The 26,509-nt window shown below is 35.8% G+C and overlaps 1 protein-coding gene across 4 annotated transcripts in view; it reads left to right on the top strand.

Moving 5' to 3' along the window:
- The window catches only part of ANAPC4 (anaphase promoting complex subunit 4), a 40,253-nt gene extending 17,156 nt beyond the window's left edge, over positions 1-23,097 (top strand). For 2 of the 4 annotated variants that reach the window (XM_020992352.2, XM_020992357.2), the window contains 13 exons: positions 1,657-1,712; positions 5,714-5,760; positions 9,090-9,146; positions 9,504-9,560; positions 10,012-10,105; positions 14,460-14,557; positions 15,943-16,004; positions 16,083-16,121; positions 16,212-16,313; positions 17,414-17,488; positions 19,123-19,296; positions 20,844-20,967; positions 21,296-23,097. In XM_020992352.2, coding sequence (XP_020848011.1) covers positions 1,657-1,712; positions 5,714-5,760; positions 9,090-9,146; positions 9,504-9,560; positions 10,012-10,105; positions 14,460-14,557; positions 15,943-16,004; positions 16,083-16,121; positions 16,212-16,313; positions 17,414-17,488; positions 19,123-19,296; positions 20,844-20,967; positions 21,296-21,520 — 1,210 coding nt within the window. In that variant the 3' untranslated portion in view covers positions 21,521-23,097. Of the gene's footprint in view, positions 1-1,656; positions 1,713-5,713; positions 5,761-9,089; positions 9,147-9,503; positions 9,561-10,011; positions 10,106-14,459; positions 14,558-15,942; positions 16,005-16,082; positions 16,122-16,211; positions 16,314-17,413; positions 17,489-19,122; positions 19,297-20,827; positions 20,968-21,295 lie in introns of those variants that run through there. The other 2 variants (XM_078148824.1, XM_078148825.1) reach the window with 2 other exon arrangements.
- Positions 23,098-26,509: the final 3,412 nt, after the last annotated feature.

Raw genomic sequence — 26,509 nt, 5'->3', positions numbered from 1 at the left:
GGTTGGATGGGATGACCTTTCATATCTCTTACAGCTCTAAAACTGATTTAAAACTTACTAAGTAACACACAGGTGAGGAAGGGTGTTCCCCATACTGGTGAAATCATATTCATATAGCTTATCTTGTATGCGCCATTATAATGCACATAGTAGAATTATAATGACTGGAACAGAAAGTGATAGTTCTACTCTATTGTATACTGATTGATTACATCTTGAATATTGTGTTCTGTTCTGGGTGCTGCATTTAAAGCCAGTGAATACTGGAGCATGTCTAGAAGAGAGCTAGTCAGGATGGTAAAGGGAGTAATTTGTCATGAGGAACAGTTGAAACAAAGGAGGGTATTTTAGTGAAACCTTGGAAGAACAGTATAGCTATCTTTAAATAGTTGAAGAGCTGTCATCTGAAAAGGTGGTTTAAATTTTTTCTGTGTAATTCCAGAGAGTAGAGGTAGGATCAGTGGGTAGAAATTACAGGGAGAAATTCACCTCAAGGCTGGTCATGGAATGTGCATTCTCTTGAAGTGGTGATTCTCCATTGCTAGAGGCCAGATAACCACATGTCAGTGCTGTAGCACAATACCCTGCACCTGGTAAATGCTTCATAAAAGTTTGTCGAGTTAAATAAATAGGATTCCTGAGTGGGGTGGAAGATTAGGCTTAGATGACCTCCAACATCTCTTCCAATTCTTGGGCTGTGGTGTTTTAGTCTGACGTTCCTGAACTCATAGAAGTGATGAGAATTTCTTTTTCTTTGAAATAGTAGTGTTGTGTTCATGTTGGTGCTGATAGATGTTGCTCAGGAACCTAAAAGAAATCACCTAGTAATTTCTTACTTCAGATTTCTTACTATATACAATAATAAGGTCAGTGATACTGACCTAACCTCCCTAGGAGTATTATTCGATTTAATGTTTGCAAAGGACTTTGAGATTTGGAGAGGATAAGTGTAGTACAAGTGTCATGTTTTTTACTTTGAATAATGATCTTAACATGTATAAGCTTAAATGACTCCTACTTCTATATCCAGAAGGGGATTTAAACAAAATGAAAATTGCTTTATAGAACTTATTTTTGGTTTAAATCTGTGTATAACAGAGGGAAATTCACTTTTTGTAATCCTTTTAGTACTCGTGAAGATCAGAAATTATATTCTAAAAATAATGTCTTTTGAGACCACAGGAATTGCCACAGTAGAAATTCCACAATAATGATTTTCTCTTGGTGTTGATGTTTTTTCTTTATACTGACCAATGAGCATATTTTTGTATTATGAGGATAATGCTGAAAACAGTTTTTCTGATTTCCTTTATTTGCAAAATTAGAAAAGGATTTCACACTTTACTGAATGCTTGGAAAGAATGTTATATTTTGTGGCAAATTTTCTTAGAACCAAGTATAATCTGAGTTATTTGCCTTGATGTTAAAATGAAAGTGAATTTGCTCTTTTGGAATATAATTTCTGGATTTGTTAAGTTTGTGAATTTTGTCCTTAAAGCCCTAATTGTCATGTAGTTAAGATGAAATATAGCAATGAGAGTTTATGCACATTAAATTTTAGACATAAATTCTACCTCACTGTAAGTAAAAAAAAATAAGTGGAACCAACTACCCAAAATAAATGTATTACTAATCCTTTCTATTCTATTTGTTTAGAGTTATAGATAGTAGTATGAAAAACTTCAAAGCATTTTTCCGGTGGCTGTATGTAGGTAAGATTATTTGAATATTTCTTTCTGCTTTATTTTAATTCTTTCAGTTCTTGATGGGTAGGGGTAATAATTTAATTCTAGAGTCACTCTACTAAAATAATTGTATTTTTTCAAGTGAGAGTAAGTAAGAAATAATAAACGCTCTTCTATATAAGAGAGATTTTAAAAAATCTCTCTCCTCTGTACTCTCACATTTATTATGTATCTCACTCATTTTGACACTTCGCCTTATCACAAGTTCAGACCAAAGAGAACATACATGTTTATTCATAACAATTCCACATATTTATGTATATACACGTGCAAATAATACATATGCTTATGTCATGTATTATTGTCTTGTATTTTTTTTAAATCAGCCTCTTATTTTTTATGTATGATTGTCTTATTATATTTCCATTTTCTGTGCAAGGGAGAATAATGTTTAGATAGGAATGAACAGGACAAAAATGGCTAATAGAGATAAGTAAGGAAAACAGCCAGTTGCCCTGCATGAGCTAGTCAGCAGATCCAGATGAACTCTTTCGTGGAATACTGAAAATGGGGAAGTTTGATTGCTGAGTTACTGTCATTGGTATTTGAAAGATCATTGAGAATGGAGAGGTGCTGCAGGATTGAAGAAGGATGAATTTGTTTGAATTTTCTAAAGAAGGAAGAGAATGAAGGCTGAAAACTATAGACTAGTTAAGTGGTGATCTCAGAAAGCCTCAGGACTGGATGTGACAAGCTAAGTTCATTTCCTTTTTTTTTTGACAGAGCTACTAGAAGGGCAGGTCAGGAGAATGCTGTAGGTAGTTACCTGGATTTTAGCAAGGCGTTTGACAGAGACTCATATTGTCAAATGACGGTAGAGATGTGAGAGAAATACAGTGTTGTATTTTGGTGGATTCAGAGCTAGTTGAATGGCAAGACCCAAAGTGCCCAGTGTCAGCTAGACTCTGGTTGCATTTGCGCTTCATGAGTCGGTGCATGGCCCCCTTGTCTAGTGAACATGTTTGTCAGCTACTTCGGGAAAGGTGTAAGTGACATCTTTATCAGTTTACTAGGAGGGATAAGTAACATACTGGATAATAGTTTCAGGATCCAAAAACATATTGACAGACTGGAATATTGGGCCAAATTTATTAAGGTAAAATTTAATGAGCATAGATGTAAAATCTTACGTACTTCAGTTCAATAAAATTAGCTTCATAAATACTATATGGAGAAGGCATGGCTAGATAAGCAGTTCGTTTGAAAGTGCCTTGGGGGTTTTATTGTAAGTTTGCTATGAGTCAGTGGTATGATTTGGTAAGTCCCGAAAGTTAATGTAATTGTAGACTACATTAGGGGACAGAGTCAACTACATTTAGAGTATTCTGTTCCTTTTGGGTGGTACCTTTTAGGAAGGGACTGTGCTCATCTGAGCAGGATACACTGGCAAGCATAAAGGTGAAGAGCTTCAAGTTTGTATTGTATGAAAGTTGGTTGAAGGAATGAGGAAATACTTAGCCTAGAGAAGAGATGACTTGGGAGACACAAGAATTTTCTTCACAGCTTTAATGTCACGTTCAAGAGGGAGTAGACTGGCAATGGGTAGAAGTTACAAAGAAGTGAATTTAGGCTTGCAATAGCAAGAAAAAACTTTATGACTTCCTCGAAGTAGAATCCTTTAGGATATGATGGGTTCCCACTTGCTGGAGAGAGGCAAAGTAAAAGGCTAAATCACTACTTGTCAAGTGTTCTGTAGAGGGGTTTCTTATTTGGGTATAGGTTGAATAAATACAGCCCCTGAGTCCCTTCCAACTCTGAGATTCTGGGTATATTAGCTATTTGCTGTTAAAATCCTGAAATAGGAAAATAAAGATTAATAACCTTATGTGCAGTAATGTTCAAAACTTTCATTTCTAGTAAAGCCCCAAACCCAAAACGATAGCATTTATGACTTTTTACCTGATAGCTTTGCTTTGTTCCCAAAACAGATATTAGCCCTTTAGCTCCATTTATGTCCTGCTGTGAAGCTTCTGGTTGATTCCATCTAGTCCTAGAAGGAAGCATATTTTCTCAGTGCTGTATCTACATTACATATAGTGCTTTAAGTTTGTGGAGAGCTTTGTATCATTTTAGCTTCACAACAGCCCTGTGAGGTAGGTGCTGTCATTATCCTCATTTTACAGATGAGGAAACTGAGGCTTAGATCAGTGAAGTGACTTGCCCAGGTCACTAACCATAGGGGGAAGCCAGAGGGTCTTTACTAGAATTCCTATGTAATAATAATACTGGATGTTTATGTGGCACTTGAAAGCTTGCAGAATTCGTCACATACATGATCTCATTTAAGCCTTAGAACAATGCTTTGAGGTAGGTACTCTCTTATTCTCCCTCTTTTATAAATGAGGAAACTCAGGCAGGAAAAGGTTCAGTTCCTTGTTCAGCTGGCAAGCATCCTAGGCAGGCTTCTAACTCTAATTTTCCTAATTCCAAAATCACTATCCTACTTTACAGACATGTATTTTGTGCATTTGGTGGGGGGGTCCAGACCTGTGATTTTATTTTTGTGGGGGTACTCTCAGAGTAGAAACTCCTTCTGCCAGAGTAGGTTGGCACCTTATTTGTAACTTGTCTTAGAGTGTTGCTTGGGGAATACTGAGAGTTAAGTGACTCACCCATGCTCACATAGCCAGCGTGTGTCAGAGGGATCATTTAAATTCATCTTTTCCTGACTCCAATACTGGCATCTAGCCACTATACCACACTGTTGTGACTGCATTTTACAATAGTAATTGGCTATTTCTTTCCTCAAATTCCTGCTCTACTGCCTTATGGTACCATGAAGGTGAGCCTGGGTTCTGGAGTGTTGTGCCAGCTATGCAAGCTGGAAAGGCTTTAATGGTAAACCCAGCAACAGACTCGGTCTTTTGACTAAGGATCACCCTAGTTAATCGTGAAGGGGCTTAGAACTTAAAGTTTGGCCACTAAATGATGAATATTGCTTGGTTTCTGCAGCTGTCTAACACTATTTACTAAAGTGTAGGAGTTCACAACCTTTGCTGGTTGAGGAATTACACTCTGATTAAATCAAAGATCATTGAAGTAACAGTTTTTTATATTTTTTCTTCATTGCAAGTCTTAGTTGTAACCAAAAGAACAACAGAAACCAGTTTCTGATGAATTGTCATCATCATTGTTTCATATGGGGAAAAAGAGTAAACAAGATGTTAAGAGGCTTAGGTCCTATTCAGTCTCTGCCACCAATTTGTAGTTTGGCATTGGGCTAGTCACTTAGTTTTCTAAGCTGTGAAATGAAGAAATTGAAGCAGATTATTTCTTAAGTCCCATCCAATACTTAGAAGCCTTAAATAATGATTTGTAATAATCATTGTGTTGGGCATTGCGCGGAGTGGGTGTAAAGAGTCATGACATAAACTCCTCTTAAAATATTAATTACATTTAAGTGAATCATTTATATATATATAACAGTGCAAATATTTTTGGTGATGCATTGAAAAATTTGAAAAAATTAAATGTCTTACAGAGAAGAAAGCTTTGTGGAGAAAGTGTGATAGTTAGATTAAGATTCTCTAGCCAGGAGGGAGAAGCTGTTGTAAAAATAGGTATCATCATCATCACAGAAGCTAACATCTATATAGTGCTGTAAGGTAAAGCACTTCACATGTATTATTTCATTTGAACAAAGGAAGACAGAATTCAGAATGGAAAAATAGATGAAAAGTCAGTGTTGTTTGTCCGAATGGAATAAAAGGATTGAACAGAATAAATAAAGAGTAGGTCAGGGCATCTTTGAACCAGGGATAAAGAACTTCATACTAATTTATAGTGTCTAGTCGTAGAAGGAAAGTATTTCTTCCTGAGGTATAAACATTGGATACTCTGTGCTAGAAGGCACAATTTTGAAAGAAGAAATTTGTTCCATGAAAGAAAAGGTATATACTAAATTTCTTCTTATTACTAAAGGTTTCTGTAGTTTTCATTGAAAGATAATTTTAACTTTATCTTTCCAGCAATGTTGAGAATGTCAGAAGACCATGTGCTTCCAGAACTGAACAAGGTAGTATATTTTCCTAGTGCAAGTAATTACAAGGATTTAGAAAGCCCGGCTCCCCTGGCAGTCCAAGCAATATTATATAATTAATCTAGAAATTCAGTAATTGTCAGGTACTTATTTCATAGCAAACATTGTATAAATACATTATTAAAACTTTATCTAAAAGGAAATTCCTGCAAAATTTATATTCTACCCCATAGAGATTTAAGATTGTTATGGTTTGTCAAACTAACTCCTATTTGCAAAGTGTTATAATCATTGAATTCTAACCATTTATGCTTTAGTAATTCAAAGGATCCATGATCCAGTCATTGTATATACTCTTTTCTATGGTGCTCATCACAACCCATTCATGTCTTTTTAATCTCATGCATTTTTTTGGGGGGGGGGTGAGGCAATTGGGGTTAAGTGACTTGCCCAGGGTCATACAGCTAGTGAATGTTACGTGTCTGAGGCCAGATTTGAACTCGTATTCTCCTGACTCCAGGGCCACTGTGCTACCTAGCTGCCCCTCATGCATTTCTTATACATGTCCTTCCATGAATCCTCTGTGGAGAATCTACCCAGCACACTGGAGGCCTTTCAGCAGTTGTAGCACTTGAGATATCCATCTGTTATCCCTTTCTTTTACTATATGACTGGTCCTTTCTTTTTTCTGATTGTACATTTCCTGAGTAATATCTTTAACACTGCTTGTTGCATGTAAGTCATCATATGGCCTGCATATATCTCTGTTTTTCCTTTGGGTCACCGGCAGTTTTCATTCTTCAGAAATTGTAGGATTCTCCTGCCATAGTCATATAGCATCACTGGCAAAAACCAATGCTCATTGGTGTTTTTAAAAATTGCTTTTCATGTTAGGAGCAGCCTGAGCTCTTTGAAGACTCCTTATTAGTCAGTAAACATCTACTGAGTACCTACTATGTGCCAAATCCTGGGCTAAGCACTTCACAGTTTTCCAAATATAATCCAGTTTACTTTTTTTGTTCAGTTCTCTGCTCTGAAAGTTCATTGGCTGTCTGCAGTGCTTGTTTAAGATACACTTACTGTTGTGTTATTTCATTGGGCTGCCAGTTCTGCTGCTTGCCATAATTGCGCCTGTAGGCATTTTTTGTCATTTGGTTTTTCTCTTTGTGGATTGTCAGGCTTATCTCTTTAGAGTAGTTGTGGATCTTGTTGAGGAAGCTTAATATAATTATTTTGTGGACTGATGCAATCAGCACAATATCATCTGGAGTATATCTTGATCTCTAGGGAATACCTCTCCCATTTAGACTCTAGGATGCCCTTTGGCGATGGTAGATACCTTTGATGAACATATATCTTCATTTTGTACCTTATTTGATATTAATCAAAGAAACTCTAGATAAAGTTATCTCTTTTGTTGTTTCTCAGTGAATTTTGTGTGATCGTAACATGCATAGGATGCACTTTGTTGATATTGCTGGAGAGCAATTTGGAACTATGCCCAAAGGGCTATAAAAATGTGCATACCCTTTGACCCAGCAGTAGCACTTCTAGGGCTATATCCCAGAGAGATCATACAAATGGGAAAAGAACCACGTGTACAAAACTATTTATAGCAGCTCTTTTTGTGGTGGCAAAGAATTGGAAATTGAGGGGATGCCCATCAATTGGGGAATGGCTAAACAAATTGTGGTATATGAACGTAATGGAATACTACTGTGCTAGCAGGCAGACTTCAGAAAAACCTGGAAGGACTAGTTCCAAATGCTGTCCAGAATGGTTGGATCAGTTTGCTTTGTTTTCTTTTGTGCTGTTTCTGTTTATTGGTGTAATACAGTGAGGGCTATGATGTTAAGGTCCAAGTGTCAGTTCCACTGTCATTGAAGATGAAAATAGCTTGTTATGGCAGTGCTGACATATCTTTTCCTTTTTTTGTTTCTTTGTTGTTCTTCCAGTTTTACCTATAAAAGTTCTTAATAGTCTGTTTTGGTTGGAGCTTATCCTAAGCTTTCTGTAGCCTAATTTTCCCTTCAATAGTTCTTTTTTTCATTTTGGAGGGAATGTTGCCCATAATTTTATGCCCTTTAACATTTTTGAAATAAGTTTAAATGTTCCATATTGGCATTTCTTCTGTCTACCATACTGCTTGGCTTAGAAAGGAGATCATGTGCTTGCTGGCTTAGGCATTTTCTTGGCTCTTTGACCAAGTTATCGCAATTGCCTAGACTTCAGTAGAAAATAAAAATCCATGTCAATTTATTTTTCTTTATTGATTTCCAATTTTTCATTATTAGGTTAAGTTAGAATGTTTTTGTCTTCTCATCTTTATCCTTTTAGTTTGGTTTTGATTTTGACCTTTGCTCTAATGAATCAATGGTCTCACTATAAGCAGAACATGTATCTGTATGGTTTTCCTTTTATGTTTTTGAAGTCTCTTTTCCTTTGTGGCTTCTCTTGATGATAAGTGGATTAAATACTTTAATTAATACAATACAGGTTTGGTTCCTGGTGATGAAAATTTTTGCTTCTAATTCTGAGGACTGTGAAACATTTAAATGGCTTGGCAGATGTGACAGTGAAATCTCCTTCCCCTTGGTACCTTAAAAAATAGTGACTAAGATGGGTTAGGTATTGTCTAGCCTGGAGCCAGATGGACTAAATCAGCCTTAATTGAACAAGCTCAATCTCCCTAATGCTCTGTGCTCTGTATGCCTTGTGCAGGATTGTTTTCAGTCTGAGTAATCAATCAGTCAATGAGCATTTATTAAATACTTACTATACACCAGATGGGTTACCAGTTTTCAGTTCTGTTCCTTGTAATAGCTTCAGAGAACTGCAGTTGGGTTAAAGAAGGTCACCCGGTCACTGCTGTATCATGGCCTCTAAAAGATGAAAGGTGAAACCAGAGTCAAGCTATTTGAAGCTGCCATACTTCATCAAAAATAGAATGAGAGAGATAGCGTCAGGGAAACCAATAATGCTGTAGTGAACGGTCCTGAGCTATCTTTTGGAGTTGGAGCTGGCTCATTCTTGATCCTGAGAGCTTCCTTCAAAGACCTGTTAAGGATATAAGGAATTTAAGAGCTATTTGCTTGGTTGAGTCAAGGAATAAGTAGGTTTTTCATTTCTTAATACATGCCTCTCCAAGCCTCTTACAGCCCTATGAATTCATGATCTTATAACTGTATGAACTTTAAATGTTGGAGCTTAATCTGGAAAAAAAAACAATTTATATGAGTTTCTGTATCATTCATTAAGTGACAAAATGATGCCTTTTATTGTTTTAACATTTCTTTTATTTGAGAAGTTCCGTTTCATATAGATGTTTTATTCTTAACATTTTGTTCTTTTTCTTTTTTTGGCAGATGACTCAAAAAGATATCACATTTGTTGCTGATTTTCTTACTGAACATTTCAATGAGGTAGGGACCAGAATTTTTTAGAATATTGTCTTTCTTCTGAGAACCAAAGTAGTGACCCTGTTTAATTAGAAAGATGTAATAAAAATTATTCTAGTTTAATGAAAGCTTGAATCAATTTTAAAATAACTGAAAACTGACATCATCACAGGTCCATTTGACTATTAAGTAAATCAGTAAACAATAATGCTTGTTTCTCACACATCTAACCTTTGAATAAGCTGATTTGAACTGTATTTGATCCCATGTTTGATAATGAAAAATGCACATGCTATGTTATAAAACTATGACTGATAATTTACTTTTAAGTAAATGAGATCGACTTTGTGTTGAGTCATGTAATATATTTGTTTTCTCTAGGCTCCAGAGCTTTATAATCGAAAAGGAAAGTACTTCAATGTAGAAAGAGTTGGTCAGGTAAAATTTTTATTGAACTTGGTTATCATGCTACTTCTCTAATAAAATAAATATTTATGGTATATTAGTCTTAATTGACACTTATTGAGGGGTAACAGTAAGCTAGATCCACAATAGATAATGATCATTTGTAGACAATTGTGAAACAATTATTAACTAATAACATGATTAAAATTTATTTTCTAGAAATAGAGCATTTCAAATTTAAGCTCTTATTCTCTTTTTTACAGAGACTATAGGATGTAATAATCTCTATTTACTTCGTAATTTTATACATGGTATGGTTTGGTCACTGATTTTGTATGGCTAATGGTAATGAATCACTTCCAGGGGATCTAAAAGTGAGATGGATGATCCTCTACATGTGAATAACAGTAAATAGAAGCACTTCCTATTCTTTGACAGAATGTTTTGGTTTCTTGAGTTTAAGTTCTAAATAATTTATTTCTAGTATTTGAAAGATGAAGATGATGATCTTGTGTCACCACCTAATATCGAGGGAAACCAATGGTATGATTTTCTTCAGAATAGCACTCACCTTAAAGGTATTTAATGATACTGTTAGTACAATAAATAGTCTTTGGCCACATTTAAATCTATATAAGCCCAGTTAAATAATCAACAAGTATTTAATGAGCACCTGTTATAGCCCTGTCCAAGCTCCTTTGAAGCTAGTAATTCCTTTTGTGTTCATCTCAGTTGTATGAAGAAATAGAGCAAGTAAGAATCAAATAAGAGATCTGTGTCTAGATAATATTATTAAATTGTGTATATCTCTAGGCAGTTATTCAGTCATGAGGCATTTATTAAAGGCCTCTTATATGCTAGATACCATACTGGGAACAAAGGATGTAAGTACAAAGAATGAAGAAAGGAGGTTCCTTGAAAACTGAATGATCACAGATCTGTTTGACTACTGAGTAAATCAGTAAATAGTTTGGTTGCTGGTTTACCACACATCTGACCTTTAAATTGCCTGATTTGGGCTGTATTTTTTAACTCATGTTCTATAATAGAAAATATACGTGCTATATTGTATTCTAGTAAGGGAAGTAACAAATTTGCTTTTAATATGCACTCATCCACCCCCCCCCACATATATGTACATCCCTATATGTGAAGTTGAATGAATACAAATATATACAAAATAGTTCAATACAAGGTAGTTTGGGAGTTGAAGGAGTTAGGGAGATGAGGAAAGACAATGAAAAAGATGCTGCTTGAGCTACATCTTAAATGAAGAGAAGAGAGACTCTCTGGGGTAGAGTTGCATGGGAGGTAGCTAGTGCAAAGGTGCACAGAGGCAGGAGGTGTGATGGACCATATGAAGAATGTAGACAAGACCAGTGTGGCTGGATCATGGCAGGAGAGGGGGGAGTAAAGTCCAATGAGACTTGAGAGAGGGACATTGGGGCCAGTTTGTGAAGAGCTTTAAAAGCTAAACTGAAGAGTTTATATTTGATCCTAGAGGCAATGGGAAGCCATCGACCTTGGTTGAGTAGGGTTGTTGCATGGTCATATTTGTTCTTAAGGAAAATTTCTTTGGCAGAAGTATTATTGGATGGCCTGGAGTGGTAAGAGACTTGTAGTAGGGAGCTCAGTTAAGAGACTATTTCAGGAGCAACTAGGTGGCACAGTAGATAGAGCACTGGCCCTGGAGTCAGGAGGACTTGAGTTCAAATCTGGCCTCAGATACATGATACTTACTAGCTATGTGACCCTAGGAAGTCGCTTAACCCCAATTGCCTCACAAAAAAAAGAAAAAGAGACTATTTCAGTTATCTAGTTGAGAAATGACGAGGCCCTAAACTAAGGTGGTAGATGTGTGAGGAGAAAAGGGGTCAGTCAGTAAACATTTATTAAGCACCTAATATATGCTAAGCACTGTGCTAAGTATTGGGGATACATAAAGAGACAAAAGAGAGTCCTTGTCCTCAAGGATCTTATACTCTAATGGAGGAGACAAGCAAACAAATATGTACAAACAAGCCATGTACAGGATAAATAAGAAATAAGTGAGAGAGAAGGTGCTAGAATTAAGAGAGTTTGGGAAAGGCTTCCTGTAGAAGAAGAGATTGTATTTGGCACTTGAATCAAGTTAGGGAAACCAGGAGGTAGTGATGAGGAGGGGGAGCATTCTAAGAATGGGGGACAGCCAGAAAAAATGCCCAAAGCTGGAATGTCTTATTCATGGAACAGCAAGGAGTCCAGTGTCACTTCATTGAAGACTACTTAGTGGTAAGTAAGGTGTAAGATGACTGAAAAGGTAACAAGGAGCTGGTTTATGAAGGGCTTCGAATGTCAGAGGATTTTGTATTTGATCCTGGAATTTATTGGAGGAGGAGGAGGTATATGATATGGTTGAAATTGCACTTTAGGAAAATCACTTTGGTGGTTTAATGGAGAATGGATTGGTATGGGAAGAGGCTCAAGGCACGTAGACCCACCAGCAAGCTATTGCAATAATCCAGGCATGAGATGATCAGGGTCTGCATTTAGGAGATGTTGCAAAGGTGAAATCAACAGGCTTTGGCAACAGATTGGGTATGGGTATGTGTGTGAGATAGTGAGGGATTGAGAATGACTCCTAGGTTGTGAGCCTGAGAGACCTGGAGGATTGTGTTGCCTTCTGCCATAACAGGGAAGGTAGGAGGTAAGGAAGTATTTAGGGGAAAGTTCTGTTTTGAGTTCTGTTTTAGACATGTTAAATTTAAAAAGTCTGTTGGACATGCAGTTTGAGATGTCTGAAATAGAGTGGGAAAGGCAAGATTAGAGGTTAGAGAGGTTGGGGCAAGATAGGTAGATTTGGGAATCATTAGCATAGAGATGTTAATTAAATCCTTGGGATCAGATGAGATTACCAAGTGAAGTAGTGTAGAGGGAGACGAGAATAGGACCCATAATAGAACCCTGAGGTCCACCTACATTTACAATGCATGATATGATTGGAGAGAAAAAGAAAGAATGGCTCATGTAGGGGAGATGGCCTGGAAGAGGATTGAGGGGTCAAGATATTGAGGATGATGGTAAGGATGGGGAGTAGAATTTGGTAAAGAAAGGCAGAGGGAGAGGTGAAAAGTCAATTGATTATAGATGGATAAGGAGATTTCAGAGTTCTTGAATGTGGAGGTGTTATACCTCCACATGTGAGTGTTGGCAAGATCAAAGGTATGACTATTTTTGTGTTTGGCTGAGTTAGGTTAGAGGACTAGGTCTTGGGAAGCAAGAAGGGATAGAGATATTGTAAAGGTAAAAATGGCAAAATTTGACAACTGATTGGATGTGTGAAGTGAGGTAGAGTTATGAGACAAGGATAATGTTGAGGTTACTAATTTGGAAGAATGGTGATGCATTAAACAGAAATAAGAATGTTTGGAAGAGAGAAGGGTTTAGTTTTGAATGTTGAATTTAAGATGTTGAATGGGCATGTAATTTGAAAAATGGCCAAAGATCAGTTGTTGATATAAGACTAAAGCTCAGGGGAGAGACTCAAGTTTGTTATATACAGTTGTGAGCCATCTGCATTGAAAAGATAGTTAAACCCTAGTAGCTGATGAGGTGTCCAAGGGTGAGTATAGAAGGGAAAGAAGGCCCAGGACAGAACCTTCAGTTATACCACTTGCTGGAATGTGATACAAATGGTGAGTTAATAAAGGACAAGGAAAAGCTGTTGAACAGGTAGCAGGGAGACTCCTTGAGAGCAGTGTCTCAAAACCCCAGAGAGGAAAGATTTTTGTGGGGGATAGGGTGGCCAACAGTATGAAATGTAGTAGATTGAGAAAAGGCCATCAGATTTAGCAATTAGAAGATCATTGATTCAGTTGAATGATGAGATCAGAAGCCAGATTGCAAAGGGTTGAGGTGTAATTGAGAGTGAAGAAAGTAGAGTCAGGGAGAATAGACAGCTTTTTCAAGGAGTTTGGCTAAGAGTGAGAGGAGAGACATAGGATGATAGCTTGAGGGGTGCTGTGCTTTTTTGAAGGTTTATTTTCAGGATGGAGGTGACTTGGACATATTTGATTATTTATTCCCTAAAATCCTAGTGTTATGCTAGAAGAATGTTGCTTGATTATGCCTTTTTATCCTCCACACAAACTGGCATTCCTGGGAATAAATCTATAACTAAATTCAATTTTTTTTCATTCAACAAACATTCAAGACACTGCTAGGGATACAGAAAAAAAAAATTTGAATGACATAATCCCTGCTCTCAAGGAACTTATGGTCTGGTGGGATAGGAGAGATGATAGTATGTGTCTGGATTAGTATAACTTTTAAAATTATGAGATTATCATGATTTTTTTTCTCTAATATAAGACTTTTGAGAGCAGTGATTCACTCTTTTCTGTACATACTGTGAGAAATAGTATGACATACTAGACAGAGTCTTAAAGTCAGGAAGACATGAGTTCATTTTTCACCTCTGACAGAACTAGCTGCTTGAGCCTGGGCAGTGACTTAACCTCTCAGTGCTTCAGACAACTCTCTAAAGTGCAGAAAAAGGTGCCTATCTACTTTGGTAGAGAGTATTTCCTCACCTGGGAGTTCCCTGTATCAGTGAAATCAGAGATCCAGTCCCTATCCCTATGTATCATAGCACTTATGAGTTTTTTGTATGTTAATGTAAAATATTCCACATAGTTGAATTTTCTAGCTTATGGTTACCCTCCTGACAAAACTTAAAAACAAATTTATCCAGTACTTATGGAATTCTTTTTAAAATGTATTCAATAAATTAAATACTTGTTGACTTATTGAATATAATTAGTCTGTGTGAGACATATTGAAATACCCAAATTGAATTCTGTAATGATAGTAGGACTGTTGGTTGTGCCTACTTAATGGTTGATACTATCTTCTAATCTTTTTATATATTAAATCATAACTTTTTGTTTACAGAAAGTCCTTTGCTGTTTCCCTATTATCCTGAAAAGTCATTGCATTTCGTGAAAAGACAGATGGAAAGCATTATCGATCATTGTTTACAAAAACCAGCAGTAAGTTTCAAATAAAATTCAGAGTAGGTTGGAGCCAGATTATGGAAGACTTTGAATTCTAGAAGAAGTTTTATTTTTATCTGATAGACAATTAGGAGGCACTGGTGATTTTTAAGTGAGGGAATGGACTTATGCATAGGAGTATTCTTTTGACAGTGTCAGGAAGGATTGTTCAGGACCATGAATATCTATGTATCTTACTTATAAATGATTAATTATTGTTGTCATTTAAAAAATTGGGTAGGAAAATTAGGAATCGTTTCAAAAGCATTAGAGTATTTTAGTCACTGAGCAACTCATTATGAATAGTAATAGCATAAAGAATTTTGATTAGTATGCCTCAAGCCTTAGTTTTTTGTTTAAAGGACAGTGTGAGCTTAGAGGAGGCAGTTTTCTTCTGTTTTTTGCTCCTCTGCTACACTCATTGAAGTTACTTGAGAAAAGAGGTATGGTCTTAAGAAGCAGTGTGATGATGTTTATTGAAAACAGTATTGGATTTGGAGTCAGAAGATTTGGGTTTGAGTCCCTGGCCCTAACTCTTATTAGTTCTTCGCCTCTGAGCCTCACTCCCAACTCAGTAAACGTCTTTTAAGCACTTTTTGTAAGCAACATATTGGGCCCTTAGGGATTGGAGACATAAAGAAGAAAGACAACATAGTACCTGGGAGCTTGACATCTAGCAGAGTGGAAGAGATTTGTATGTAGTGGATTCACTTTAACAAGTTGGAGTATAATTTAAGTGAGTAGAAAAGTTTCTCAAACTATTGAAGGAGGAAGGAATTACTTTTAGATGAGAAGAATTGAGAAAGCTTGATGGAAGGAGTAGTACTGCAGTTAGTCCTTTAATTTTACAGGCAGGAGATGAAGGGGATCACATGCAAATACTTGTAGGCTGGATGCCACAGGTTAAGAAATAGTGAGTAGCCTACTTTGACTGAAATGGTTTAAAGTATAGTCGGAAAGGAAGGTTCGGCCACATTGTGATAGTCCTTAAATGCCAGGCCAAGAAGTCTGTTCTGTTGAGTAAACAGTGGGAAACTTATGAACTTTAGAGCATGAGAATAAGACTTGTGCCTTAGGAGCATTATTTAGGGTGCACTTTGGAAAAGGGGGAGGTTAAAAACTGGAAGATTAGGTGAAGAGTTAAAGAAGTTTTAAAGAAAGATAGTAAATATGACTGATAACTTTATTTTTCATACTTCATGAAAGTCTTATAGGAAAGTACTTTGTAAAGTGTTGTATAAACAAAACTCTTATTATTAGATAATTTTATACAGCAACCGGGCTGTAACTGTCACTTTTTATTATTTGATGTTTTTCTTAGAACACCTGTGTATGTCTTGAGAAACATGTTCTATTCAGTTTTAAAATATTCATTTTTATAGGATGTTATTGGAAAATCAGTGAATCAAGCTGTCTGTATTCCCTTATACAAAGCTGCTAAAAGGTATTTTTCTCTACATTTTCACTGTATAATTCAACAGCAAATTTGGAATTTGCCGACTTGTTTTTTCTTTTGTTTCAGTGAGGACTGTACACCTACATTGTTCAAATTGCCCTTCCTGTAAGCCTTTGTCTGTTTCATCTTTGACAGTTTTTCTTAGTAGAAGTTACTAAATTCCATTTTAAAATTTATTTTACTTTTTTTTTTCAGCTGGAATGACAAATCTTCAAATCTACATTACGTACTCTTTACTATGTCAGGTAGTTCAGCTTCTAAAATTTACATTTTGAGGAGACATACTGACATATCAAGGTCAGTATTAACTTAAAATGAAAAAATAATATGATATGCATAGCCTTGTTCTCAAACTGATGGAGTTTTCCCTCCCTGTCCCTTTATATTCTTAATTGAATATAGCTTTTGCTAATTAACTGTATCACCTTGAACAAATTACTTCCTATCTTTGGGTCTCAGTTTCATCATCTGTAAAATGAAAGGTTTGGATTAGAAAATCTCCAGTTCTGCCATTCTTTAGTGTATTGGAAAATACATTGAAATCCATCCTTTAAGTGTAACCTCCTCTGCAGTAAGGGGAAACAAAACAACCCCAGAATCAACTATTTTGTTACATATTTCTTCTGAACTCCCTGAGAAGCAACAGAGTTTGATTATTTATTGCCTCAGGGAGAGATCTTAGATTCTGTGATCTATATCATTGAACTATATCATTGAATCTAAGGCCTTCATTTCATGAATGAGAGAACTGAGGGTTCATTTCTTGAAAGGGATAAGTGACTTGACCATTAGTACACAAACCAGTTAGTGGCAGAGCTAGGGAGAGAGTCTAGATTTCCTTAGTATGTCTGGTTCTCTTTTTATTATAATACTTTCTATATAATATTATAATACTTTCACTTCAGCTTTCAAAGTTGCCTTTTAGTAAATAAAGGAGCAGCAGCATGCCCCACTTCCACACTGTTAACAGCTTCTTTTGTTGTGCTGAGGCCAGTGATAGAGCTAAAAGAGCAGTGATTCCAGGGACTCTCAAAATTCTCAGGGACTTTAAAAAATGGTGGGGTTTATGTCTGAGTTTAAAGGAAATCTCATGAGGCTAAGATAAGCCTGATAAGAAAAGAAAAAAAAAGGTTGTTGGATATCTTTCTTAATTCACTCATGACCTAATGTTCTTAGGAGTTATAAAATATTGGTGGTAGGTTCTATTTATCCTGATGCTTTAATCCAACTAATATGTTTTCTGCAGGGAGAGTTAAATTTATATTTCTTTAGGGTAGAATATATTATGTAAGTAATGTGCTGGATTTTCCAGTCAGGTCCTTGAAAAAGCTTATAAAGTGTTGAATTATCCAAATTGTCCCACAGAATATTCTGTCTTTTTTCTTCCTTTCTCCAAGGTCTGTCAATAATGGACTACTTGCTGTTGAGTTTGGAAATTTCTTGAATACAACAAATGAAAGCTTCGAAAATAGGTATATCTCGAGCTTTGTCTAGAGAACTCACAGTTAATTAGTAGTAGTCGTTTACTTGGGGCATATTTTGTTCTTCAGTACTAATATTTCATGTATATTTCAATTAAGTAAAATTGAACTTAAGGAGCATCAGTCATATTATAATGCTTCTAGTATGTGCCATATTGAAAAAAATTCTTTACATTTTGTTTTGTCCATGGGAGAATGGTTTAATCTGTAGTTGAACTAATTATGCTTTGGTAGAATGTTTCATAAGGATAGTGATAGGAACTAGACCAGTAATTTCATTAAAGGAAACTCCCAGATGAGAAAACTCTAGCAGTACCAGTTGGCACCTTCTTTGCAACTTATTCTTAGGGAGTTGCCCAGGGCTCTGAGACGAAAGTCTTCCTAACTCTGAGGCAGGCTCTCCATCTGTTGCCCATGCTGCTTCTCAACATACTTGATAAGGTGTGTAGTAATTAGGACATTTAAGCTTTGTGGGCCAAGGAGGCAGTTTTGCCCTGGGGATTAAAGAGACAGATAGTATGGATATTGAAAGTTCTGATTCTGGCTATAGCAGATTTACTGTGTATCCAATTCCAGATATACTGTAGATCTCTCATTACTGTGCCTGCTTTTCCTTATGTACATGATTTGGATAAAAAATAACTCATCTTCCAGAATTATTATGAGAGTCAGCTGATAAAAGTGAGTTAAGTAATGTAGAAAAGCTAACTTTTAAAAATCTTTCAAAAAACATTCCCTGGAGCCGCTAGGTGGTGCAGTGGATAGAGCTCCGATCATCGAGTCAGGAGGATCTGAGTACAAATCCAGCCTGAGACACTTGACTCTAGCTGTGTGACCCTGGGCAAGTCATTGAATCCCAATTGCCTCACCAGAAAAAGAACAAAAAATAAACCAAAAAAACCATTCTTTTGTTGTCCATCCTTAAAAAAGGAAGCCATTAGTTTTTGGCAAAGGCTTTTGAATTGTCTATCTTTCTACATGAAATCTCACTTTTACCTCCCTGTTAACCAGTTTGAGTGAAGCTGAATTGCCTTTAAACCTAAGAATTGGGGCAGCTAGTTTGCACAAGTGATGGAGCACCAGCCCTGGAATCAGGAGGACCTGAGGTTCAAAACCAGCTTCAGACACGTAACACTTACTATCTGTGTGACCCTAGGCAAGTCACTTAACCCCAGTTGCCTATCCAAAACAAAAAACAAACAAAAAACCCCAAAAAACCTAGGAATCACCTTGGTGCCAGTCAGCTCAGTTTCCTATAAGGCATACTTTACACTGAATTCTCTAGGGCTCTCCATAGAAGAGGTGACTGAATAGAGTAAGGGCTTAAGTCTGAACAGTGATCTCAAGCAGGTTCTGTTACCATGAACAAATTTGTCTCTGTACTTTTGGCTTCATGAATGTGTAATCAAAAATCTTGTTAGACTTATTTATCATTAATTAGAGAACAGCAAGTCAGTAGGAATTTAGAAGAAAATAAAATGAATCCAAGTATAATGAATCTTGAAATATATTCTTAACTGAGATGTGACTTGATCTTTTTCTTTTTCCCTCTCAGTGCCTGTACTTAAAGTGATCACTCAGTTAATGGATGACCTCTAAATATAATAAATTCCTTTTTACTCCAGCTCCTACAGCTGTCTTGATGCACATTTTTATGATGATGAAACAATAACAGTGGTTCTTAAGGAGAATGAAGAACAAGACGGCAAAGAAAGAGTCTTGGCTCAGTTACCATTGTCTTTGGTATATACTAAAGAAGGTACTCCAGAGAAGGAGTTCAGTGGCACAACTTGTAAAAGGTACAGGAAAACTGACAATGTTACTTCTCTCAGCTGATAGTTAAATGTATTTTTACAATGGAGGTAGGCTCAATTATTTAGGGTATAGTTGATAAGTGTAGTGTAATATTGGGTAACTGAAAAGCAGGAAATTCCCATCTATTCTTTTACCTTCTGAAACAGAGGAGAAGTTATCAGAAGAAGGTGAGATGTACTTGGATGGGTTGAAGTGATTTCTTCAAATACGCATCCCAAGAGAGCTGTGAAGCAGCATTACCACAAAGTTAATGGGAGGCTAGTTATTCTGAATTTGACTATATTCCTGCCTCTAGAATTTACCTTTTGGAACAAAGACGTCTTCTTTCAAAACAGGATGCCAAGTACACGATAGAGTAGAGGGAACTCCCACTTTCTACTCTTTTGCTCACTGTAATAACAAGCCACACCCACTAATCCTAAAGGTCATAAAAAACATAGGTTGCCACCTTCAAAAAAAAAAAGCCTTGGATGACTGAGGCTTGAGGAACCGGATTTTTCCTTCTTTTAAAACTTCATTAGCTAAGTTAATATTACAAGTATTTTACCTGTTTGAAATTACAGCATTATGAAGACTAAAACGAGGATAAGTTGGTATTGGAAATAGAGAATAGTGGAAAAACGAGAGAATATTTGGAGAGATTACATAGGTGGTGGTGATTGTTTTCTCAAAGATGATTTCCTAGGCTAATTTTTGCTTTAGCCAGGTCAGACACCTAGATTTGAATCCTGCCTTTGATGCTCACTAATTGTGAGAACTTGGGCAAGCCTTTAGTCTCTCTGGGCCTCAGTTTTCTCATCTGTAAAAGAAGGGGATTGAACTAGATGAATTTTGGGGTCTTTTCCATCTCTAGATCTATAATCTTGTGGTGCTGAAATTGTAGAATTTTTTCTTAGTTTCTCAAGAGAAGCATTCTAGATGAATTTGGACAGAAGATGAAGGTACAGGTTTAACTCTCCACCTCTTTTTTTTTTTATCATTATTAATTTATTTGTTTTTAGTTTTCAACAATCACTTCTTGAGCTTTTGACTTTTAAATTTTTCTCCCTCTCCCTCTACAAGATGGCATGCAATCTGATATAGGTTCCACATACACATTCCTGTTAAACATATTTTCACATTAGTCATGTTGTAAAGAAGAGTTACAACCAATAGGAGGAACCACAAGAAAGAAAAAACACAACAGAATAAAATAAAGCAAATAGTATGCTTCAATCTGCATTCAGACTCCATAGTTCTTTCTCTGGATGGATTTTCCATGGTGAGACTTTTGGAGATGTCTTAGATCACTGCATTGCTGAGAAGAGATAAGTCTGTCAAAGTTAGTCATTACACGGTGTGGCTGTTACTGTGTACAACGTCCCCCTGGTTCTGCTCACTTCACTCAGCATCAGTCCATACAAGTCTTTCCAGGTTTTTCTGAAGTCTGCTTGCTCATCATTTCTTATAGCGCAATAGTATAATACCCCTCTTCCTCCAACAAATGAGGAAAAACAATGATTTTGTTTATTATAGTTTTTACTCTGTGTAGGCTAGATGAACAGAATGATATTGTACCTACACATACTGTCTTCCTGGAGAGTCAGTGGAGAATACTGGAGAACATGAAAGCACAGTATGTTGCTGTGAATGGTTTTCGGAAAGTCTCTTGTGTAGTAAGTATTTAAATTTTAACAGGATTTTAAAAATTGATTATGGCATGTTTCATGAATTCTTTAGATCCTTAGCTATTTTTGTATTTGGAGAGTATTAAATTAAAACCTTATACTCTACATTTTTATAATCCACATACTCCATTTATACATTGGAGGGCTAAAATTTAGTGATTTGGTATAAATTGAGATAAATGAGTTATTTTCCTTTTTGAAAAAAACCACTTTTCAGTTTTTGCTTCCATTTTATAGGATTGCTCAAAGGTATTGATTTAAAATTTTTTAATGTTTTAAATAATCTTTAAAATGGAATACTTTTATGTTTCTTTAGTTAAGCTCAAATCTCCGTCATGTTAGAGTATTTGAAATGGATGTAGAAGATGATGGGGAGGCAGAAGAAGAAGATGAAGAGGAGGAGGAGGAATCTTCATCCCATCTTGTTCCTGGTGAGCAAGAAGAATTAATTCAGTCTTCAGATAACCAAGAAAATGTTGGCAGTGGATCTGCTGGTCTGGTGGATGCAGTGGAAGAGCACGAATCTAACCTAGATTCGTAATCTGGGCTGCAATTATTTTGTATGTTCTCATTATGTTAGTAAGGAAGTGGACAAAGATTTTTTTTAGAACACCTTAATTTTTCTTTGTACCAAAGAAATAAACAGTAAATTATCTTGTGAACAATGCATATTTTCTTTAAATCTGTTTCATCTTCCAGAAGTATAACCATTGGAAGGACATTTCCCTTTGCTGATGTTTCTTTTTAAAACTGCCTGAAGAGCTGTAGTTTTTAAAAAAGCAAACATAAATTCAATTTGAGGAAGAGAATTCAGTCTTTTTCACTTCTCAAAAAGTGACAGGACTTATACCTGTTAGCACAAAGAGTTTACGTTTAAACAGTTGTCATTTGTTATTGAAGGAGGCTATTCAGCTTCTTTAGTATTAAAAAAATTTTAATCAGCAATATGTAATACTCTTTTTATTTCATTTCTTCTTTGTAAGACCCCTGAATGCTTTGTATTTGTTATTTTCATATTTTTCATTATCAGTTTAAAACTGTGAATGCTTGCAGTGCTAAGCTTGCAAACTGTGAAAAGATTGATGTTGTTCTTATCAGTTAAATAGCAAAAATACTACTTGTCCCAAAATTATTATCTTTCCTCATTCTGTTATTGTACTTGAGCTTTTGATTCTTTGAATCAACAATATTCACAGCTAGAGCTATTGGGTATTAAGGACATGAAGCGGACATCTGCACAGTTTTACTCCTTGGGAACATTAGGAGTAATAGGTTCAACTAAATATAATTTAGCATTAGTGTTAATGAACTCCTGTGCACTGTTGATTTCTTAATGTTCTTTCCCAATTAATGGATATTATTCCTGTGCAGCTGTCAAATAGCTTTCACCTTTTACCTCAGTCCTCGCTGCAGCATGGTGGTCCATACATAAATCAGTTTGTAAAGACTTAGGATTTCTTCAGGCTGGAATGATCATGTGTAAGACTATTATGTGGTTTGTCTTGTTGTTTAATATATTGTTTCTTTCCTTACACACTACTAATAAGTTGGTCAGAATGTGTCTCTTGGTTCCTGCTTTGGAGGAGTGAGTGAAACTGAAGAGAATTGTCTTTGTGATGGACCTGAAACTGCAGAACTAAGTTCTTCTGGACTATGACAGACTGTCTAGCACAACATAGCATGCCTTCCACACAGAGGATGTTCATATATTGATTAATTCATAGTTAACGAGTATTTAGGTCGTAGTGCAACACTTTTTTAGTTATAAAATAGGATGAGATACTTGGAAGAAATGTGGCTTTTTTATATCACACACACACACACACACACACACACACACACACACACACGCACACATGCACGCACGCGCGCGCGATGTGATGGAGCTAGGTCATCCCGGCTTCTGAGAGCTGATGGTTCCAGTTTTAGGGTGAGCATTTATGCCTTGGGAACTAGCCACTGCTGCAAATCAGGGCTTGATTTATTGTTTTGTTGATTATCTAGATTTAAGAAAGAAATGGAGAAAATGTTAATAATGCAGATTAAACTTAAAAGTGTCTCATGTGTACATTTGTTTTGTTTGTTTTTACAGAATAGAATATTAAACATTTACCTGCACGTCCCTGGTTTTATGTGTTGAAAATGTTTCTTGATGGTCAAGCTGTATCAGGGCTTGATTAGGGAAAAATTAGGGGAAAAAAAACATTTCTGGGTTTGAGGGCAAATTAGAATGAATTTTGAGATCTTAAGGAGTTATTGAACTCTAAAGTGGTGTAATTCTCTGTTCATTTGATAACTGCACTGCTGGGTACAGAGTTTTGATTCATATAGTCTTTTTGAAAATGTTCTGAACTGGAAAAAAGTTGAGATTAAGCCACCTAAGTTCCTTGCTTTAAGATGAACCTATAAAACAGAATGAAATGATGTGACTGTAATTATTTAAATACTGAAGATGGGACAAATGAATGGGGTCAAAATATGGCTGTGATCATTTTCAACTTGGAAGTTTGTTCTTTCTCCTATATCACCATACAAATTTCTCCTTGAAATTGGTTAAAGTATGAGTCATATCTAGTTTCAAATAGGATTGTTTTCATGAAAAATTTGAATATATAGGTTATGTTGAAGATAGAGGGGGATAAAGATTGTGATCTAAATCTTACTTTACAAAACATGAATAGAAAATTGTGTTTCCCTTTTTTTAGTGTTTTTATACATCTTTTATAATTACCCTTTGACAAAAACTTTATTTTTAGTATTCCAAAGCCTTTTAGCCATTATAGAAGTTTGTAAGCATATACTCATAAGCTTATGCTAAATTTGGTTTTGGGATACAGAGGACTCCAGGAGATAGGAATTTTAGTCAAATCCTGTTATTACTAAATGTTAGTTAAGTCAGAACTTTTGTTTTACTTTTTTTTCCATGCATAAGACATCTTTTTTTAATTTGTAATAGGGAAAATAGCATTTAAAAACTTGTAGCATTCTTGCTACAAGTTCAGGGAACCATATAAAGCGGTATCTCTTTAAAAGTTTTTTTTTTTTACCAATTGTAATTCCCATTTTATAAAATATTTATCTTTGTGCAGTAAATTTCATAGTGTAATCCACAGTCATCTGTATCATTCAATCTATCTCATAGTTAAAGTTAAAGAAATAGTATTATATTACTTTTATTTAAATGGCTTTTTTGCCAACTAAATATGATAACACCTTCACTATAGTACTTCAAAATTTCTGGGTTTTCATCAATGTGTAGTTTTGACACTGACACAGATCACAACCTCACCATACCACTAAAAGTGCTAGATTTGGAACCAGGAGAACTGAATTCTGTACAGCTCCAACACTTAACTGTAAGTATGGAAGGGAGGCAGATGCTATTATTATTCTCATTTTACAGGAAACTGATGCAAACAAAGGGTAAATGCCTTACCCAGAGTCACACAGTTAGTAAATGTCTGAGACCAGATTTGAACCCAGGTCGGACTCTAGACCCAACACTCTTACCCACTGTACCACGTAGCTGGGCAAGTTAGTTAATCTCAGCATATTTTTCCTTAATTTAAAATGGGGATAATATATGTCTAACAGGATTGTTATAGCTCAAATGAGATAATGTATATAAAGTGCTTTGTGAACTATAGATCAGTGTCAGTTTTTTTTTATACCATAATTCCAGGAGTTGCTGTGGCCGCATTTATGCAGTTTGTCACCACTGATGACTGACCTTCTTATGTGAATCTCTGAATTTAGCTAGGTTGGTTCTCTGGTGCTAGTCATTATTGACACCTGTACCCAAAGCCTTTGTAAGTAGGTAGCAGCTTAGGCTCCATCGGCATAATCTTCGGATTCCCTGGGTCCTGTCTATCTTTTAAAGAGCAATCAGATTTGGACTTTGGTAAGGGGTGACTAACAGCTCCCCTTGGAGCTGGATATTTTGTTTTCTTTTAAAGTGCTTATTTTATGTCCTCCAAAAAACCTTAATTATCCTCTTTCTTCACAACATTTAACATTTACAATGGTGAAGAAAACTACTGATTGAAAAAAGAATTACAATAGAACGTTGAGTTTATGGGGCTATAAAATCGGAATGTTTATATACCTGTATCTGCTATGTAAGGATGAAAAGTCAGTTAATACTTTCACATTGTTAATAGAAGTCCAGCCAACAAACATGTGCTGAAGATTTATTTGTATTGGGATCTCGTACCTAGAGCCACAGGTTGTGTGATTTCAGCAAGAATAAACCAGATTCCTTTCAGTCTGTGCTATCTTTATGACAACTATTTATACACTACATTTAGTAAAAGCACATTTAACTAGCTTATCGATTTTAGTTCTCACTGGAATTGATCGCAGGGAGATAGTACTTGGGTCAAGGACATTACATCTTATAATAAAAGAGCACAACGTAAATTAGCAAAATGGGTAGTAGTTTAATTCTTAGGAGCAATGTATAATTTTAAAATTCTAATACACTTTTGTCTTTAAGAGTTAAAGAATTAAAGAGTATGAATTTTAATAAAAAGTAATTAATGTTTTATTCACTGAATGAACAACCTTTTACTTGTTACCCTTCCGGTTTCTAAGCAAAAGCTGTTGGTGGAAATAAAACTAAAAATGCTGATCAGTATTCAAGTGTAAGTACAGAAACTATACTCCTAGATTTACTGAAAATTGATTTTTTTCATGAACATGGTCCTGACTGGTATGTTTAATTACACACACAAAATACTCTCAGTTCTATAAACCTGTTTACACAATGGTGTTCTTAATTGTACCCTGACTCCCTTTATGAACTCTGGCATTTGGAAATTGATCCCTCAAGGCCATGTTTCAGCCCAGTGACAATTATGTTCTGGCTGAGTTGTAGATGAATGAAACAGTTGGGTGTATATGGGCAAGGCTGATAAGCCATTAAGGCTAGTAAGTGACGCTTTTACTCTGGTGTGTGCAATGAGACTGAACTTACAACATTCTAAGACATGAAGCGTAATATTATGGTTACCGCTGTATGGGTGATAAATCTGTCCCATGCCATGACTACAAATGAAGCTTTTGTTTACTGCGCCAATGGGAAAAGTGTAGGAAAGTGTTAAGATGGGAAAATGTGCTGTTTGTATGGTAACTGTTTCAGAGAGGTCAAAATGCTTTTATAGGGTTCTGATATATCCTAAAGTATTCTTATGATTTATATTTTTTGAATAGAGACATTGAAGCACATGGACTTTCTCAAGAAAATAGTGTCAGAGTCTATTCTGATGAATTGGCCTCATAGCTATATACTACTACACTATTGATTCTGAACTTCTTTTGATATGTTGATATCTCAAATTGATTTTTGTTGACTTGGCAGCTACCTACTTCATGTAGGGCACTGTCCTAGGTGATATATTCCAAGGGTGATACAAAACAGTAGGATCTGTGGGCAGTCTGCTACATATAAATACATAAAACACTATTTTGAGACTCAAGACTATGTTTCAGACCTGTTCTTAAGGATCTTGCCAGAAATGAATTTTCTTAA

Source organism: Phascolarctos cinereus, unplaced genomic scaffold (genome assembly GCF_003287225.1).
Source record: "Phascolarctos cinereus isolate Bilbo 61053 unplaced genomic scaffold, phaCin_HiC Scaffold_9;HRSCAF=440, whole genome shotgun sequence".
Classification (NCBI taxonomy): Eukaryota; Metazoa; Chordata; class Mammalia; order Diprotodontia; family Phascolarctidae; genus Phascolarctos; species Phascolarctos cinereus.
The sequence above is the reverse complement of the archived record's forward strand: the minus strand, read 5'-3'. Positions and strand labels throughout refer to the sequence as shown.